Source organism: Nyctibius grandis, chromosome 7, assembly GCF_013368605.1.
Source record: "Nyctibius grandis isolate bNycGra1 chromosome 7, bNycGra1.pri, whole genome shotgun sequence".
NCBI lineage: Eukaryota > Metazoa > Chordata > Aves > Nyctibiiformes > Nyctibiidae > Nyctibius > Nyctibius grandis.
The window spans coordinates 14,847,296-14,867,687 of NC_090664.1; the positions used below are offsets into that span (position 1 = coordinate 14,847,296).

The 20,392-nt window shown below is 41.2% G+C and overlaps 1 protein-coding gene across 2 annotated transcripts in view; it reads right to left on the reverse strand.

The window, feature by feature from the left end:
• RARB (retinoic acid receptor beta) overlaps window positions 1–20,392 on the reverse strand; it is a 199,673-nt gene that overhangs the window by 86,907 nt on the left and 92,374 nt on the right. The window contains exon 1 of one of the 2 annotated variants that reach the window (XM_068405543.1): window positions 7,879–8,473. The exons of the other annotated variant lie outside the window; for it this stretch is intronic. Coding sequence (XP_068261644.1) covers window positions 7,879–8,035 — 157 coding nt within the window. The 5' untranslated portion in view covers window positions 8,036–8,473. Of the gene's footprint in view, window positions 1–7,878; window positions 8,474–20,392 lie in introns of those variants that run through there. 2 annotated transcript variants of the gene reach the window in all.

Here is a 20,392-nt window from a genome sequence, read left to right on the forward strand (position 1 = left end):
ACCACTGGAGTGGTGTAACAGACATTTCAGGAACTCACCACAAGTTGCATCCAGATTAAAAAAAAAAAAAATTCACAGGAGTCGAGAGACTTTTTGTGTTATTTGACTGCCTTTTTTTTTTTTTTTTGATTGAACCATTCCTTCCACTGTTCGTATCTTATGGGCACAAATGGCTTTCTAGGATTGAAGAACCCACTGAAGGAAATCTGAGTTAAATCAAACTGTGGCAGTTGTCTCTGGTTTGTGCAACACTGGGCAACTTGTTTAATTGCTCCACACCTCTGCTACATATCTTTAAAAGCAGAATAATCTTTCTTTCTTTCTAAGAAGAGAAATGCTGGATGTTCATTATGCTGAACATCCAGCACAGTGGCATGAGCTTTTACTGGTATTTCGTAGAAGTAGTGGTACATAAATACATTAAAGGCTCACTCATACGACCACTCTGTGTCTGAAACTCTTATTAAAACCATGGGTGGAGGGTTGAGTGCATTTAAGTGCTTCACTAGATAAGGCTCTAAAAGACAAAAATATACTTAATTTGTCATTTTATTGTTCAAAGATCCCTGCTAAAAATACAATGTGAGCCCAGAGAAAAATATTATGGTTCAACAGAAAGAGATCCTCCAAACCATTAAAAGAAACTAAGCGGTCCTAAAAAACCTCTTTGTTGTAAGACATTTCTCTGCTCTTGTTCTTAGGGGATGCACTTAGAGGGTAAAATGTAAGTCACTGAAAGTGCATAAAACGGAAACCCATCCACAATATGGATGAACTTTAACATCATGTCCTTAGTGGTGAAGATCCAGAGCACTCTGAGAATTTATAAATACTCATTCAAGCTTTAACCTATTAAACCTATACAAGTGTCACTTGCATGTGTATATTTAACTTACACAGTTTTATAATATTGAGTTTATATATGGTGTAAGCAGGGGAAAGAAAAATCACCTTGTCCAAGGGGAACATAAGGTATATTATATACTCTGTGTCTGGGATACTTTACACAGGCTTGCTGGATTGTATTTCCATACCTCTGAAAAAAAGTATTTGAAGCTGTATGGCTCAAGCAGAACGCTAAAAGAAAGCGGGGTCAGTTATATAAGGGCTGGCATTAGTTTGTTAAAAGTTTGTTTCCTACCCACTCCCAAATAAAGGGACAAAGAAGTGAACATTGTGGGAATGTGTTTCTAAACCACATGATATCCTTATCAGATTGTCATGTACCAGGGAGGTTCCCACACAGGGACCCCATGCTGGTGAGCTGCCCCGTCACATGATGCAAGTTCTCTGCTCCTATTCAGATTACTAAAAGGAGCTGAAGGAAGCTAGATTTTCCCCTCCTCCCCCCGCAAAACAAGCAAAATGCGCAGTGACCACAGTCATACTAATTAGCTGCCACTGGGATAACAATCCAGAGCAGCTGCTAATGATGAGTGAGTATATGAAGAAGATAATCTAGCTATTAAAATCTATATCACAAGTTTGAAACCATCTCAGATTAATATGTGATGAGCGGAGTTCAATGCAAGGAAGCAAACAGAGAATCAGAGAAATCTGAGAGTCAGACAAAACACAGGGAAAAAGCTCATTTTGTGGTTTAAATGTGGAATTCTGCAAACCTGACTCGTACATTTATAGAAAGAGAGTAATATGCTCTTATAAACAAGTCCTACTTTGTTTTATAAGTGTCTATATTTCCACTGTTAGTGTTATGAACTCTGTCATTGAATTACTTTTTCATATAGTTTGGGGGAAGTGGGAAAGTCCTTTAAATTTTTTTCATATTAAATGAAGGTTCTAAATAGTATTTGGTCATTTAAATATGTGGCCTGTTTTTAAAAGTGCTGAGGGAGCTCCTAGATGCTCTGCATATTTGGAAATGAAGCCATGAAATGTGGATTTAGGATGCTAACTTTAGGCTACTGTTTCTGACATTCTTAACTTTTGAAACACATTTGCTCATGCAACGACAGATTAATAAAATCCCAGACCTTAGATTATTTTTTTAAAAGACAGTTTAAAATCCACATTTTTTGGTTGAAAGTTGTATACTGATTACAATTAGGAGGAACAGCTAAGATTACTGTGACCGAAAGACTGCACAGAAGAATCATTCCCACATGATACCAGTTTATTTTGTACGTAGAATATGGTTCTCATAAAAAGGCAGTAGCAGATGAAAGACATTACTGTTGGTTTGCCTGCTAGAAAAATCCAGCTTTGCCACCCTCCTGCCTATGCTTTTTCTTGCAGTACAGAGAAAATGATTATTCTGTTATTTCAGAATAGTTTTGAGCATTTCATGGCTTGTATTTTTGTGGTTCCATTTGGTTTGAAAGGGCTTGGATTTCAGCAAGAAGTGGCATGGGTCACACTGCATGGGGACAGACTTCATGCACGTGAGCAAAGGTCAAAATCAATCATAGCTTTGTATTTCCAGGCCTATTACTTTTGGCAGTTTACCCTGCCAGAAGGGGCTAAAATATTTGCTTCCCAAATGGGGTAAACATCAATAGGGGGCAGGAATATAATCAGCTTCTCAACCACACAGCAATGAGAAATGAGGGAAAAGGATCCCCTCCTCGCCATAGCCACTAAGCCATCTAAACGTTAGATGCAACATTTTCAGCAAAAAGTTGAAAGATTTCACAGCACAGTGACTTGAAAAGGACAATAGGCCTATTTAGGCAATTATATTATGCAGGCTTTGTTATTAGGCAGCCCTGCTCAGTCCCAGAAAGTCTGGATAATCAAAAGTGTCCAAGTACAGGAAGGGGAAAAGTACAACCCCACCCTCCCGCACAGCCGCTGCCAGGACCTCTGGATTTGAAGGGTAAAGTCTATTTACCGAAGCTCCTTGGCCATTTTATACATCAACTGATATCCTTCCTCATGGGGCTACGCGCTACAGCCCAGCGAAGCTCTGGAAAGCCCTCCGAAACCACAACTAATTCGGCCCCGGCCGCCCGCCCCTGTAAATTCGCTGCTCGGAGGCTGCTGCCAGCCCCCCAGGCAGAAACTGCGAGGGGGAGAGGGATGCTCCCCCTCGGCTCGCACGCATACCAGCCCCGGTCCCCACGGCCAAACAGATCTGGAAACTCATCGCAGCTGTGCTCTGCTTTTGAGGTCTCAATAGGACGGGGCACGGCGCGGCCGACCGCGGCAGACAGCAGTCCTGAGCACAATGTCTCTTTCACAACCCCGCTCCCAAAGCGAACTGCTGGCTGCATAACACAGCCGCACTTCATCGGCTGCGTAAAGGGCGGTGTACAAATCAGACCTGAGCAGAAACAGTCACTTGGGGTGTTTAGGGGAGGTGGAAGCATAATCCCCCGACCAGGGTGCCTCGCTCCCTGCACACCCACGAGCAAAGCCCCGTAGCTCGGCCGGGTTGTGGTGCAGGCATGATGGACGCACGGTTAACGAAGAGGGCCCAGCAGTAAGTGGGGATTTAACTGGACGTGAGGATAACTAACTTGGCTGTCTGAAACATTCAACTCCTTGACTTCACCGTAACCCTCTTCGAGGCAGCGCCGCGCCAGCCTGGCTTTGTTCTGACAAGTTGCACCTTTGCTGCACAGACTCATGAGGCAAGCGGGGAGTCACTCAAAGATACACTGCTTTTCCTTCAAGCTTATCCCACCCTGACTTCACCAGCGAACGCCTCTCATCATTTTTGTCTGCAGGAGTTTCTGACAGTGCTGCGTGTCCATTAGAGTTTTCCTGTGCCAGCAGCTGAATCAGGCTAACTGTATCAGTCTACGTAGAGAGTAGCTGTTCTTGTTTCAATTAATTTGGAAGAAAAATATCCCCATGCAAGTTCTTTTTTTTTTTTTGAATGAAGGGGATCACAAGCAAACACTTTTCATCACATATTTCAGGGCATTAAGCTACAAGTATAAAAATTTAAACAAAGACTGTGTCCCTAAGCAAATCAGTCCTAGTGATTTAGCTGTAAAGTTTATAGATGAACTTTAAAGAAAATAACCTGGTTCAAACAGATCTTGCCTTCTGGGCACTAGCAAACACACCTGCAGCAATTTGATACTTGGGAATGCAGATTACAAGTCCTTCACTTCAAAATGTTTGTTTTTAAATTCAGAAAGATGAAAGAAAATAAAGTACTGAGGTTTTTTCTGTGGAGCACAGATGTTTCCAGTATTTCCAGTGCTTTCAGAGAATGAGAACCTGACCCAAACATCTCAATAATCCAGAATTCAGAAGGAAAATGCACGCCTTCTGGAGTCCCATCTTAACGAACTTTCTGAAAGTTAATACCTGCTAGATCCTCTCCAGGCAAACACTTCCCACCAAACCAAAATAAGAACTGCATACTACAAGAGCCTTGACATCCTATTACGTTCTGCTGCCATATCCATAACTTTTGCCTTCATCAAATTTCTTATTCTTCTAAACCTAACAATATGTGGTAGGCAGTAGGCTTCTACTTGGTATAATTAGCTGAAACACTACATACTGCCAAACAAACTTACTCTTGTTCTGGGCCTGCTCTTTTTTTTTTTTTTTTTTTTTTTGGCCTGTTTAATTAATGAAGACTAATGAAGACTTTTTTTAATAGGCTTTTCCAGTCCAAAGGAAAACCGCCATTCCTTGCAGCTCTTTCTCTCTCAGAGCCTGTCCCATTCCCACTTCCGCAGTATTTAGTTAGCTCATGTTTCACCATAAGTTACTCGTTTTCTCTCAGTATTTGCTTTCGCTGCACTACAAAGGAGCAGAAAATTCTACCTTACTTAAAAAAAGTATAAATTACTCATTCTTGCCATCTTAACTCTTTTGTCCCCTTAAGAACTATTCTCGTCTAATTTGATTACACTGACCTGATTTTTATCTTATGAGAAAAGGAGTGAGAATGTCTTATGGTTAAAGGTGCCGCCAGTTCTACTCTCATTTGTGAGTCCATAATTTTCTTTGCAAATAAATAATTTCTTGTCAAACCTATGACAATATAACTAATATCACATAAAACAAACACGTACGAGTGCAAAATTAGGTATTTTTTTGGTGTGCTCATAACACATCTTGCAATACACAGTGGCTAACGTTTGCGTTGTAAACCCACAGCAGTTTTTTCCTCCCACAGGAGGGAGGAAAAAAACACCACACAAGTTAAGGTCACGTTTGGGTTGTGCCTTACCCTCTATTTTTACTTTGCAGACCCTCGTGGACTAGAAAGTTTGTGATGCTGCAGGAGCGCGCTTGCTTAGTGAATCGCAATGGGATTAACATACTGAAGATGTGCTGAAGTTGGAGACCTACAGCATTCTGCCCTAATCCTTGCAATGGCCAGTTTTGCCAGCGTTTCAGTCGAAACCCTGATGCTGTCTGGGATCATTAACTGGCCTGTTCAGAGTCTGCACTAACCATGTATTAGTCCCTCAACAACCATTTACCTTTTACTCTACGATCACGGCTCTATCAAAGCAATATTTCTAAGGCCTAAAGCAATGGCTGCAGGTGTACTGCTTTTATGGCAGAGACAAAAATAAAACAACAAACTAGACCAAAAAACCTAGCTATTACATGTCTGATAATTTCAAAATTTGGCTACGATTATATTCCATTAAATCACAGAGGTCTTAAAAAAAATAGAGAATCAGGAAACACAGTAGTTAGAATTAAACATTGCTATCTTTGTATTTATAAGCACTGGAGCAACATTTAAACCATTAAAAGCTTTCTGGACCACAAAAATTCTGGTCTTGTCATTATTTTCATGAGATGCAAGATAAAATCTTACATGTTGAGAGAATTTTAGTATTTTATAATCCATTTATGTATATTTACCTCCAAAGTGCTTACACTTTCTTCAAAATTAAAAAAGAAAACTTGCCCTAGAAATCAAACAGACTTCTTCATTTGGACCCTAACTAAATTCCTTTTCCACATTTCTATACCATTAACTTCCACAGTTCAAATTACAGCCACCGTATTATGATTCAGGTTTCAGCCTGATTCTAAATTCCCATGCAGTGAAGGTTAATCCTATTGCTTACAAAGTTACGAGACTGGATTCCTGAACGCATTTTCCTGTATTTTTTATTTACTCTTGTTAAAATGAGTTTCTTTGATTAGCTAAACTTTGCTGTTATCAACACTTGTCTCTTATCACAAGCCCTAGGCAAATTACATATTTACCACTCATTCCATTCTGATAAGGGTAATCCTGTGTTTAACTTGCCGAAGAACAAACACCATATATTTTGTTTTTAAGAATCTTGCTTCTAGGTATTAACAACATACAAGAGAATGGGCAGGACATTTTTAAACGAGAAGTTACTTAAAGAATACTTTGCAAATGTAAGCTTTTAGAGACAGCATATGCCTCCTACTCCAGGAAAGTTTATTTAATTCCAAGTTTCCGCAATATCCCTGCTGAAGTTACAGTAAAGTTTAAACCATGGAAGGAGGAAAGCACATTTTTCGTAAAACATCTGTTTTGTTTTTGTTTTGTGTTTTTTTCTTTTTCCTAGCTCTCCCATAGCTAGTAACATTATTTTGAAGTAAAAGCTTTGTTTCCTATCTTATTTGAAGCATTCTGAAAACAGCGTGGAGAACATAAACATCCCATGCTGAACTTCACAGTCTAATTTTAATTGTAAAGACATCAAAACATTTGCAGTGTTGTAGGCTGGTAGTCACTGATTTTTACAATTCTGTTTTCATTACTCAACCCACACAAGCGTCATATGGTGACTGAAAACTTTGAGCAGAGTGAAAAACACACTATTTCACTGCATTTTTAAATTTATTTTTCAATTCGCCCCTTTGAGATAAACTGTATCAAATGGAGAACTATTCTAATTCCTAGGTAACTTTTTAACATACCGCAAAACAAAAAATTTCAAACACAATTATACGGTTAATGGTGTACTGAAGTGCCTGAGAGCGTGCTAAAAACATTTTGATAGATAGCCAAGTCATTTATCTAAATCACCGTCAGAGCAGTGAAGCATCCTGCAAGCTTTTATGCAGAGTATAAGGTGATGCTTTCTGGCACTTTTTGTCATTTCTCAAACTTGAAACTGTGGTGTTAAAATACTGCTATTTTTACCATCTGTGTATTTTAGCAACAATTCAAGACGCTATAACATAATAGTACATTTTCAAAAGTATTCTACCACTAACTCTCCCTCCCCCATTAACACTGCAACGCTGCCTGAATCTCAAGGTATAGAAATAATTGATGGTTAAACTCAAAGGGTGTTCACAGTAAGTAGTTTTCTAGCAAAACAGCAACTTCTTAGAGCAACAAAGTGAAGAAGAAAGGTGGCAGCAAGGTCAGTACAAAGAAATATTGCCTTTTCTTAGGAAACTTAAAACTACTGCCTGATTTTTGGAATAGCACCTACCCACTGCAATTTCACGTCTTTGCAAGAACTGTACAGAGGAGCATTTTAATTGTGCGGCTGCTCTGCTAAAATGCACTTCAAGACAACATGCATCCAAGTTATCAAACGTGCTACAAAATTAGATTAATGAGGCAAAGAAAAAAACTAACACAGAGTTGTTACGTAAATTCATCCTTCACTGGTTGGAGTTTTGCAAGTGTTTGCTGTATTATATTATAATATTATGTGGTCCTGCTTGGCTCCACAAGTGTTGTTAGGATCAATACGCTACATGAGAAGGGATAAACAGAAAGCAGTCCAGTGCTTCTTTCCTTTTTTCCTTTCTTGCCAAAAGAAGAAAAAAAGGCTTGCAAACTACATTTTGCAGAAAAACTCCCCCCACCCCTCATTACCCCTGCACTTAATTACAAGTATTTTTTTAATACATGCAAATAAATAATAGTAATAATAATAATAATAATAATAATAATAGCTTTAAAGTGTAAAAATAAGAGTTGGGACCTACATTGAGCACTGTGCCGGTGTTGCCACTCTGTTTGTGCCAATCCACTGAAGCATGCTTTGAGAGCCTTCTCCTGGAGCATGCAGGAAGACGGACTCGCAGTGTAGAAATCCAGCATCTGAGCAGGGCTCACTGCTAGAACATCCATACAGTCAAACATGATTCCCCCCGCACAGAATGCCTGCAAAAGTGCTTTCCTCTAGGTGTGGAGGAAAATGGCACATAAAAGTACACCCAACTCCATCAAACTCTGCCCCTTTTTTGGCACGTAGGCTGTTGGTCTTTTTCCCAGACCAGAATCATGAATTATGACAGACAACACAGCTAAAAGCCTGTAATTGATCCAAATGATCATTTACCATTTTCCAGGCTGCCCAGCCAATCCAGCAAGATGGGGGGAAGCGAGCCGTATTCCAAGTTTTAGGTCCCATCAATTTCCCCCCAAAATTTCCTCAGAGTCAGTCCCGCTCCTCGGGCGCTCGCCCGGTGCGTGCCACGTCCCGCGCCGCGCCGGTCGCCCACCTCCCCGGGATAAAACAGCTCCGGTGGGGACTCGGGATCCCCCTCGGCCGTGAATAGATCCTTCTGCCTCTGAACAGCTCACTTCCTACTACTTGTGTCACAGGGAATGAAAGATTGAATTGCCTAATATATGCGAGTGAACTTTCCGTGAACCCTTCCCAGGCTGCTAACCTTCAAATGACCCAAGCGGTCTGACATCACCAGCTCCCAGGATTCTCACACGCCTTCACAACTCCCAGCAGCCCTGCAGAAAAGCAGGCAGGCAGGGCAGGCGGGCGAGCTGGCAGGCAAACACTAGCCCCAGCCCTTGCCGGAGTTGCCCGGCTGCCGCTGAGTGGGCGGCAACGGCGGGTGCGGACGGGGAAGCCAACTTGCAAAAGGACCCAAAATAATGAAGTAAAAAAAAAAAAAAAACACAACAAAAACTAACGAGGAGGAGGGGAAGGGGGTGGGAATTGAGACAGCGATGTTTTCGGCGGTTGCAGAGAATAGAGGATTTTTAAATTCCAGCTCAATTTGCTAAAACTTCTGGGCCCCCCCACTCCGTTCCCTTCCTCTCCGGAGAGGCCATGAGCGAGGCGCAGGCGGCAGCCGCCCTACCAGAGCCGTGGAGACGGGGATTTGCCCCAACCTCTGGGCGGGGGCGAAGCCGCGGGGCTGGGTGCGGAGCCGCCTCACCCCAACCCAGCCCCACGCACGCCAGCGGGGACCGCTGTTTGGCACCACCATCAGAGAGGACGGACCTCACGGGCCCGACCCTGCTGGGGCGGGGGGGTCGGGTCCCGTCTCTCCCCATCACCCCCTACCCTCATTCCTAAATCGCGCAGATGTGTGTTATGGCTGCAGCAGAGCCCGGCCACGCCGCCCAATGCTCCCAGGCCTCCCTGCCGGGCCGGATTTGGCAGTACCTGTCCCCGCCACCCAGTCCCGGGCAGGGGGCAGCCACACGACCCCTCTTCTCCCCAGCCCGGGGGCCACCGGGTCCTGCCTGTCTCTGATTAGCAGAGAGGGGCCGGGGCTGCTCGCGTGACCCCGCAGGGGCTGTATCAGCTTTCAGAGGGCTAATGAGCCCCAGCTCCTTGGTGGGGAGAAAGGCCACGAGCAGCTCCGTGAAGAACAGGGCCCACCCCAGGGTGCTGGGAGGGGAGATCGCGGCCGCCCCCTCCCCTGGGCAGGCAGCGCCGGCCGCCCCCTCACAGCCATTTCAAAGGCACAGGGCTGCTCCCCCCTAAAACACCCGCAGAGGTCTCAGTGAAACTGCACACCCGGCAGCCCTTCCTCATGGCAGGAGTAGGTGTCATGGCCTTCACAGGTCTGTGGCCGCGATGCCACAGCCAGCATCATGCTGGCCCACCATTTGCATCATCAAGCTGGCGGGGAGCCCTGTGCTTTTTAGGTAAACAACCACCTTCTGCAAAGTCTGGCACACAGAGAGAGACTCCATTGAGGCCTCCGCCAGTCCTTATTCCTACGGACACTTTAAAAATGAAAAACAAGAGCCTGGAAGGGACAGGAGCTCAACGACCACGTGCACGCTTTCATTTTAAGCGAGTGAGCCAAGTCGCCTCAGCCCGGGTACACTGAGCACCGGCCTGGAGCGAGGTTTCCCAAGGCACGAAGGAGCCCCATTTCCCACCCCGAAGCTAGCTTGGGTTTGGAAACTAGAAAACGAAACTCTTGATTATTGCCTGTTTCTTGAAAAGCCCAAGATGGGAGTCGGGTGGAGCAGGGGACGCTGTGCACAGCCATGGCGCACAACTGGAGACCGTAAAGAAACGCTGGGGAGAGACTCACTCTGGGACCTGCGCAGCCACTTTAATGGATGCAGTGTACCCTCTCCACAAAAAGTCCTTTGATGAACCGAAAGCTCTCTGACAATGCCTGCAGACTGTATTAACAAAACTTTTCACAGAGGTTCAAGAAGTAAAAAAAAAAACCACCACAAAAAACACCAAAACAAAACCCCACACATAGCACACGCACTTGTTCCCTGAAACTGATATACCCACGTTGAAAACCAGCGTCCAGCAAAAAGACCCGCTGCAATCTGGAAGCAAATCCCTTTGAAGAAAAACAAAAGCTTTTCTTTGCCTCCTTCCCCTCTGACAGGAGAGCTCTGGCTGTCCCTGCAGCAGGCAGCCTCTCTTCCCCTCTTCCCTCCAGGCTGAAGAGTTACAAATGCTGGAGCTCAACAGCACCTTTTTAAGGACTTTTTTGGTCCTTTGGTGTGTCCTCCCCCAGCTGAACAAGCCCCTGACACTCTGTAATCCAAAAATTATGCACAGCGCATGTTTATCCAAAAAGCCGTCCTTAGGGAAGGCTTGTTTAAACCACGTCAGCACAGCAAGCAGTGTTCGCTGCATTAAAAAGGCAAGTGGAAAAGCAGCTAAATTTTTGTTAAAAACTCAGCTGGCTACATTGCTACAATTTTGTTTTGACTAGCAAAGCTAAACTAAAGGACAGTATTTTCTAACCAGATGACGCAGAACGCATGAGAAATTTGGAATTTGTAATGTATCGCCACAAAAATAACTGGAAAGGATGATACAAAACACAGTATGTTTTGTCAGTCTCCGATTTAGGGAGAAAACGGCATTTTGTGCAGACCAAGGCTCTCGGAACAGTTTAAGCTTCCGCCAAGAAAAACACATTGCCCATGTGAGTTAAAATAAACAAAATCAGACAAACAGAAATACAGTTATGTTTATTCCATTAGCAGTCTTATAATACCATATTTAAAAATAAAACCTGCCCATTGTACCTCAAAATGTAGACTGGCAACTTCTGAAAGTAAATGTCAGGAAGTCACGCTTAACTGCGTATGAATTGAGAAAGATTGCTTTTTCTCACTGTATCTAAATGAGCCAGGTAGCTCATCATGTTTTATTATGAATAATAGTTGTGCTAATGCTTATACTTATTACTAAAACCACATATAATTAACAAATTCTTCAAATAGCCTAATGGTTTGCTCTCATACTATTTCTACAATACGGTAATTTATGTATCATATTTCACGCTGAAATAGTATGATACTTGTTTTTCTTAAACAGAGTATCAGGAAAAGCTACCTTCATAAAATGCTGGGTATTTTCTAATTTAGATCAGGACTAACCATAATTATTGCAATAACTAATAGCCCTCTAATTCAAATATAATGAAACTTTAAGTATTGCCGCATATTTTACATGCCTACCCAGCTCCCATAGAGGTGCGAGTAGGCAACAACTCTCCAGTATCTTCCACTTTATCTGTGCAAAGAAATTGTGATTTCATATCACTGCTTTGATCTGTTTTCTCTCAGACTGTGATGGCAGAAACTTTACAATAAACATATTCTTAGCCACAAGTGAAATAAAAAGCAAAAGTTCAAGTCAGAAATCTATTTCGTTTGGTATTACTGTATATTTGTCAGTGTGACATAGCACATTTGAAACCCATAATCATAAAACAAAAATTTACAGCCAAGGTTTAGGGTCTACATCTGTTTCTCTGTTTTTTGTACTGCAATTACCCACTGGACAATTCAGAAAGCAGCACTATGAATCATGTACTGCACACATGTTTGTGCTAGTCACTTTTTTGTTAGTGCAAGAGGCTGAGAATGCCATAATATACTTCAGCAAAAGAGAAAGCATTATCTAGAATTAGGATGAGTGCACTGGGCACTCTAATAAAAATGGCTTTATGAGAAGCAACAGAGTACTCATGGAATATTACAGGCATATTTATAGGATGGAAAAATTAAGAAGTACATGCAAAAATTCTCCAAAACGTACCTCAGGGGAAGCAGACTTTTTTTTTGCATGCATACATTTTACTATTAATCAAATGTAGCACTCTCTTGAAACAGTTTTGACAGCAGAGTAAATGGTTACTAGTGAATGATGTGTGTGTTTAAGCAGTGAAAGCAGAGACAAAGTGATGTTTTCTTCTACTCCCTAGGCAAGAGCTGACACTAAGCTTGCTGCCTCAGCTTTGATACTCACAGATTCCTTTGTGTCAGTTGCTGGGAGAATCACTGGCAGTTCACTAACCCTGCCTCACACACAGGGGCTTTGATTTTTACCTCTTCATTGAGAGTAGATGTTAATATGAAACAGTACTTGTCTGCTTGGCGCTTTTTTTTCTTTCTTTTTTTTTTTTTCCCCCCTCAACTGGTGATACAGGATTTCAAGTCTGAAAACGTGAATCTCCCTTCACTACATGTATTTTTTAGCGTTGGAGGATGTTTTTCCTCGTGTCTCAAGCACATGAATTAAGTCAAAAGATTAAGGGGAAGAAAGTCACTGGGTCACAAAAGAATGGCTGAATATTTAAAACTCCAAGGTAGTCCTGAGGAAATGGGTATCAGTCCTGAGCAAGAACTGCCCTGAAGAAAATAAAGCAGTAAAATTACTGTCACAAAATGGCACAAATGACATGGAAAACCATGAAGTACAGTGAAATTAAGTCAAAGAGGAGTTTCTGCTGACTGCAATATGCTACTATGCACGGCTCGCAATGACTGAAACAGGAATTTGCACGTAACAGGAAGAATTACTTCAGGCCTGAAATATAACAGCAACCGGTGAAAGACGATTCAGTGCAGAGCAGTATTTTATTTCAGATGGGAAAAGCAGAGTTAGAACTCGGGCATGCAACCAGTCTCCGAGTCACTTACTGATAAAGGCTTTTTGTCTGTTTTAATCAGTGGATATGTATTCATAAGTATGCCTTTAAAGCTCATTGCTTAACTTAAAGGCTATAAAAATAATTCATCTCCGCAAACTTGAGCACACGACCACGTTTCTTAGAATCCATACTGCGTTGCACACTCCTTTGGCCCAGAGCTAGGGGACGAGAACTGCCCTATGTGATAAAACTGGAAGCGTATCTGGTTCAGCAATCCATTTCTAAGAGCGACTGCTAGTAGATCTTTCTAAGGAAAATACAGGAATCCCTAGTGATTGGCAAAGTATAAGTCACCCATAGGTCCTCTAATAGCCTGTTCTCTAACAGCAAATCACTTAAGCGTTAAAGCATGAGATTTAATATCCTTTCCAAATTTGGTTTTGGTAATAGCCCTGATATTCTGGATATTTACATATAGCCAATGTCTTTTCAGATTGTGATAAATTTGTAGGTCTGTGACACAGAAGGAGATAGTAAGTTATTGGGCTATGAGACAAAGAAGGATAAATATTTTTTTTAAAACACTGTAAAACTCCTCCACGTTGCAAATAAAGCAAAACACAGACCAAACCACACCTCTCTGAGGCCCCAAAGGCTGCCTGCTGTAGGCTCCAGAAAGGTTGGCAAAGAGGCAATGACATCATGTACCTAAAGAGGGGATGACATGAATTTTTGAAGGATATAAAAAGAAAAAAGCATTATTACATTAAAAATTGGCTACATACTCAATCTACGCTTGCTGCTTAGGAGGATCCTGCAGTGCAAACACCACTACTAAATAGTTGCCAGAAAAAAAATAGAAGTGAGGAAAAAAAAGAAGTTTATTTCATTTTGTTTTCTTTTTAAATGACCAGAAACTGCTGTTTTAAGGTTTAGCCAAGAAACAGATTTTTACTGCTAGCCTATAAATCCCTCAAACCATAGAGTTATAATGGAAATGCTGAGGTAACTGGAGTGCCATGCATGGCACTGACACATTGCATTATATAATCCAGGGAGAATGAGGGCTGGGAGATCTATAAAACCTAAGTAGAAGCAAGATGTAGGAAAGAGCAGAAGAGTGAGTAGAAATATTGAATATTAAACTGCAGAGAATACTTCTTCTAACAATAAAGTTTCCTATATGCTGAATATGCTCATGGTTGGCTGAAGGCAAAAGAGCACAGAGCTCCATTAAAAATAAAATAGATTCCAAAAGGCTATTCGAGTAACTGTTTCGTTTCTGCTTTTTTTTTAGGGAGGGAAAGAAAAAGAAAGTTACCTAACAAAAGGATAGTATTTGCTGATGTTCTGGTATTCTGAAAGGTGTCTTACAATGTGTAAATAAATAACATTCGAAAATGAAGAATAAATGGAGTTCCAAACAGACAACTTAAAACCTCAGTTGTAACCAGATTTGGAATAGAAATTAGGACAACTATTTCTAGAGGCTCACTAATGGCAGCTTAAACTCTCAGAGAAAAGTTAGCCCTAGTGACTTTCTTCCAACAAAAGACCAGAGCTACCAAGCAATAACTAGAACTACAGCTCAGGCAGACATATATCCTAACAAAGACTAAACCTTACTTAAGCTCTATTTAATTTAAGACGGACTTAAGCAGCATTTAGGGCTTGTGCTCCCGCACTGCTGCAGGAGGGACAACCCATACAGAGGGATCCCAGAGGCCAGCGAGAGCCAAAACACACTTGCGCAGAGCTCTGGTCCCACAAAGCCTGATGCAGATTGGATTGGATTATGCCATTAGAGTAAACTGCAATAGATCCACAGCTCAGCAGCTTGACACATGTATTCATGATAATCCAGTTTCCGCTCAGCTAGCTCCCAAACCTACATCAAACACTGAAAGAATAGTCCAATATCCTATCTGTGGGCATCTTAAAAAGCAAAATGAAGGAGTGACTGGGAAATGTGCTGGCATAGCTACCTGGCTAGCAGAGGTAATGACAGCGATGACAATGTGGTGACACCACCTGAAATCTGCTGGTAATGATGGTCATCATGCCAATACCTCTAGTCCGCCTGTTGCCCTACCGCACTGTACAATCACACCTTCATTTTATCGTGCAGATGTACTTTCTGTTTGGGCACAGATTGGGGAAGAGCCTGCATGAATTTTTGCTGTAAATGAGGTAGGATTACCCAGAAACTGAGATGTATTTGGCAAATTGGCATCCCTTTTCTTTTGTAGAATATGTGCCATCGATACTGTATGAATTAACTGAGGGCACATGTCCTCTCAGGAACATTGTTATCACTGTAACTTTATTGATGTAGCCTGAAAAGTAAACTTTGCTAACAGGGTCAGTGTAACAAGCATACAGGTTATCATAGTGTAACTATTGCTGAGCAGGTAAGGGATCCTGTATAGCCCTTTTATGCTACAATAACTGTCCACGACTGGGCTGTTGCAGGTACAGCTCTTTCAAAAAGGAAAGATCGCTTTCTCACCCTATGTTGTTATACCAATGTAACATTCAAATGTAGACAAGATCTCTGCAAAATTCAGGCTGGGCCAGACTACACTTGCATTCAGAACAAGCAGCCACAGCATGAATATGTCCAGACTAAAATGCTTGCAAGATGTCTTCTGGTTTTCAAACTCTGCTAGAATACACCTATCTAATTGTTCTTTGGTGCATTCCTCTAATTCTACTTGAGTTCTGCAATTTCAGTCTACAAAGAAAAATCCGCATAGTCTCAACTTGTTTGATTAAGCTAGTCCCATATGATTAAATAGATCTGCAAATTCACGTACCCTTAGTCTGCAAGACTTACGTAATGGGCCACAGAAGAGACGGAATGTCCAGTCATATTATGGCCATGCTCAGGGAATCATGACTGACACGCATGCTTTAACTGAAGAGGACTTACAGAGCTGGGGTGCAGCTGGAGATTGTGGTGGTCAGTAGCATATTGCCCCAGGCATTGTGCAGTGTCATGATTTTTTTTCCCTTCTGGGACCTTTTGTGCCACATAGTGGAGAACGTGCAAGGTGGTCTCTATGTCATGCAGCATATCAGGCTTGACAGGTCTACAAAACTATCAAATTTGTTTTGCATAAACCAGACCAAAACTCTTCATTTTGGTATCTTGAGCCTTCTTCTGACTGAACAATTCTGCGTAGACGTTGCCATCACACTGAAAAAAAACATTCCTTTTAATCCATCCACAGTTTTGGGCAAACGTCTTCATGAACAGGCTTCTCATTCATGGGACCCTGATCTTCCATGTATTCTTATCAGGCTATCAGAAGAACAGACTTCACTTATCTTTATATGGAGACATGCAAAGAAGAATGTGTGGAAGGAACCTCTTTCCTTCACAAAAATGGTTCTGAGACCTCACCCTTGCTGCATCCATCCATTCTGTCTTTGGCATGAAATATCCCAAAGGATATACCAGAAGTCAGGGTTGTGGCCCACTTCTCCAAGGAATTATCGAGACTGATGGATGAGGAAAGTAAGCCTCAACCCAAAGGAGGTTTAGTAACAAGAATGAGGCATGTGCACACTCTCAATTCTGAGAAAAGTGGTGGAATTCTCCCTAAAAAGAATAGCATCATGTTATCTGCAACTAGATCCTGAATGACTAAACTAAATGATAAGTTAGTGAATACATGTTATTTAAAGACTTTAAGAAGTTAAAGTTTAATCTGCTGGATTAATAAATTTGTCTAAACCTTGTTAATTTATTTTATTTTATTTTTTGAAAAACATACTTGCTAAACGTACAAGCGTGCACCACTGATACTCAAGCCTATTCTACTAGCTGGACAATGCAGGAACATTATGTCACTCAGAGGCAGGACTGAGCAAGCATGTAAGAAAGGCTAAGAGCTTTGCCAACACAAATTATCAGGCAGAACCTCACTGGAAAAAATGAAGCACAAAGATCTAAGCTAAGTGTAAAACTTACTGAGAATTGAACGACATGTTGACAAATACCATTCCACTCTCTTGCTTCCTATCAGAACCCAACAGCCAAAGCAGAGATTCCTAAGCAGTGTTTTTACAGGCCAAGCTTAGTCTCTCCCTCATCTTATCAGTAGCCTTCAAAGGGACTGTGGGTGGATCTCCGCCAGGAAAAAAGAAAAACAACAAAAAAACCCCTCAGAAGTGCCACCTTTTCCATACAAACATATTGGCGCAACCACAGAGGCTTTGCTTGAGCTGCGAGACTTTGAGAAAACACACCTGGCTCTTCTAAAGGAGAAATTAAAGTATTCATGCTTCAGCCCTCAAGCCTTGAGTGGCCTTAAGAAGAGGAATAGCTAAAGAGAGAGTCTAATCAGGATGCGGGGAAAATCAATACTGGCTTCTTGAAACATCTTAGGCAGGAAGGAACAGCTTAAGGTTGAGATGTTTAGCCACTCTTTCTGCACAAGCAAATGAGCTGAAGGCTACGTGCACAGGTGAGAACAGAAAGGCAGGATAAGGCTTTCTGGAGGACTGAAAGCGAACCAAGGCATGTGCTACTCAAGTTCTTTGGGAAATCTCATCTTTTAAAACTTTTCTAGAGTTGGTGCAAGAGAGATCTTTCTACACACTAGTCAAAGTTGTCAAAAGTAACATTTTCAGGGATAAATGCACACCATTGTACTGTTATTTTCTGACTTTGGTGTGGAATACAATTATTTAAGACTCGGCGGGAGAGCATGAAAGGAGCAGGAGTGTAATTCCAGTTCAGAAAAACTCCAATAACTGACAACATGTAAGGAACACAAGATAGATGCATTGTATTGTCGGTCTGGGTCTCATTGGCTGGAAACCCTGACTCTCCCAGCAGGACACAGTTACATAGCAACTCCTGAGGGCAGATTAACCCTTTCCCAGTTAACATATCTGGCATGATTTAAAAGACCTTTCCCTTCTCCTGCTTCAGAATAATTTCGTAGGTTTGCAAAAAATGTTTGAAAAAAATGAGTTGAGTGCAACGAGGGTAAACACAAAGCGCTCTGACTCACCACGGGATGCTGATGGTACAATGAACAGAGAATGCAGGGAGTTCAGGTCGGTCTAAATTATATTTTATATCATCACGTGTTGTGACATAAGCAAAACATACAATGTATTTTTCATAAAATGGTTCATGCTTAGTCTGTGGGGATCCTATCTGAACTGCATTTATCAAGTACCAATGGTCTTTTTCACACAAATTCTACCCACCCATTGACTTCTGCTAGATAATTACTGAAGCATTAAAAAGTCCTCAACTGGTAGAGGCAGTACTTAGTTAATCTATACGGGAATTCTTCACCATCAGAGAATGTGTTGCTTTGATCCAAAATTGTACAGGCTGACTACTGTAAACTCTTAAAAAACTCCTGCAAATCTTATGATACTTGTTTTTTTCTAATAGTCCTTTCTACTTAGTGGCATCAAGTAATTACATGAGAACTTCAAATTATTTCATTACAGCAATTTCCCCATTTTGTTTTTAGAACTGCATTACATTTATGTCTATATACGTTATAAGCACAAATATGCATATACAATTAGCATAATAATATTCCTGCACTCCTGGTTATCAGGAATAATGAAGTTTGAATCTAAAAATGTCAATGTCCAGGACAACAAAGACTCCTAAAGCTCTCTATTTTTAAAATGTTATAATTCAGCCCCGTTAGTTTCCCCCTTGCGAGAGAGAGAGACAGACCCTGGGGACCAGGAAGGGCACACGTGTCCTCACTCAGGGCATACCTCCTGCGGTCACACTGCACTGCTGTGAGCCACAGCTGTGGGCTATTAGGAAAAAGGAGCTACTAGGTTTCCAGAGGAGAAAATAAGAGATCAGACTGATGTGATACACACGTTTCTGACCGTCTTCTTGTCACATTAGGTGAGAACCATCTATCTCATTTCTTCTTTTCCTTATTTTTACACCCCAAAACTGGACTCATGGTACCACGAGCACTAACAGAGGCTAAGAAGGGCAGGCACCATTGACACCGCCAGATTTCAGGCAAGGAGGGTAAGCCTACACCTTTTGTTTCCTCTGGAAGACCCAGGGACGCTCTCAGCTGAAAGTTCAGAGGAGAAAAGCCTTGAAGCAAGTGTTCTGCTCTTCTTCCCTCACCCACCACCCTCACACACGGACACAGCAAGTTCTGTAACACACACCTCCCACCAACATCTCCTCTTCATGGAGGATATACGCTGCTCAGCAGCAGCTCCTAACCTCCTAGGCCAGGTAGTCAGAATAAACCAGAAATTAATTTGCTCTGATAACAGACAATTATGTTAAAGCTTCTTTTCTTCTTAATTGCTTTAAAAAAAAAATAGGTAACCTTTGTATGTTTGTAAAAGGACTACATACATGTTTAAGACATGGATCCCTTTTCTAAACATTTCACACTCTAAAAGTTCATCTGTATTTTCTTTGTATGGTTTTCATAGACCACTTGTAAATCCAGATGGGATAGAAAGATACCATTTTAAATTATATTTATTATTTAATTTGGCTTCCTGCATATCTTGAAAGCTCTTCTTATGAATAACTTAGTTGTTGACTTGATAAAACTAAGAGTATCAATACAGTGGATGAGAGATTAGTCCAAAAAGAGGTACTTCAAAAATATTTTGTGGTCTGAAAATTAATTAGCAAGAATCAACTTCATTTCTTATTGTGGATTTTAAAAAAAAAAGTTCATATTTTGCTATCATTATTCATCTAAAACTGTCACCGACGCCATTGGAAACAGCCTCTAAGAGGGTAAAACCTGAAGGACTAGGTTCAGTGTGCTTATGCTCTGTTGAAAGTATGTTTTCATACAAATGCCAACATGTACATATCAAATATTTGTGTTCTTCATTAAACTAATTCTCTCCTGCATAATAAACAAGATGGTACAAAATATAGGTGTATTCCCATGTCCTGCTACTAAGGTAGGTGATATCAAAATAAATTTGCAACCATATCATTATATCAATCTCCAGTATTACTGCATCAGTACTATAACCATAATTAACTAGCTGCAGGTCAAATTTCTAATAAATCTTTAGAAATTAAATGTATAATTTGTCAAAACCATATGCCTTCATAAATTGATTATTCAGAATTTAGAAGCTTTTTAATTAGGAAGAAATTTATGCAATACCATGTATAATAATTACGAATCAGCTCTTCTGGGATATTTTTGTACATCAGCAAAAATTAAAACATTGGAAAACACTACCAGGTCATTGCAGTATTTCAATGTCAAAAGAAACACACAGTTTAAATGTAGAGGTTAAAGATATTTTCCCGTATCTTTTACATCTTACATAGCTTTATGATCTCAGGACTGGAATCATTAACTAGATATAAAGTCAATGAGAAAAA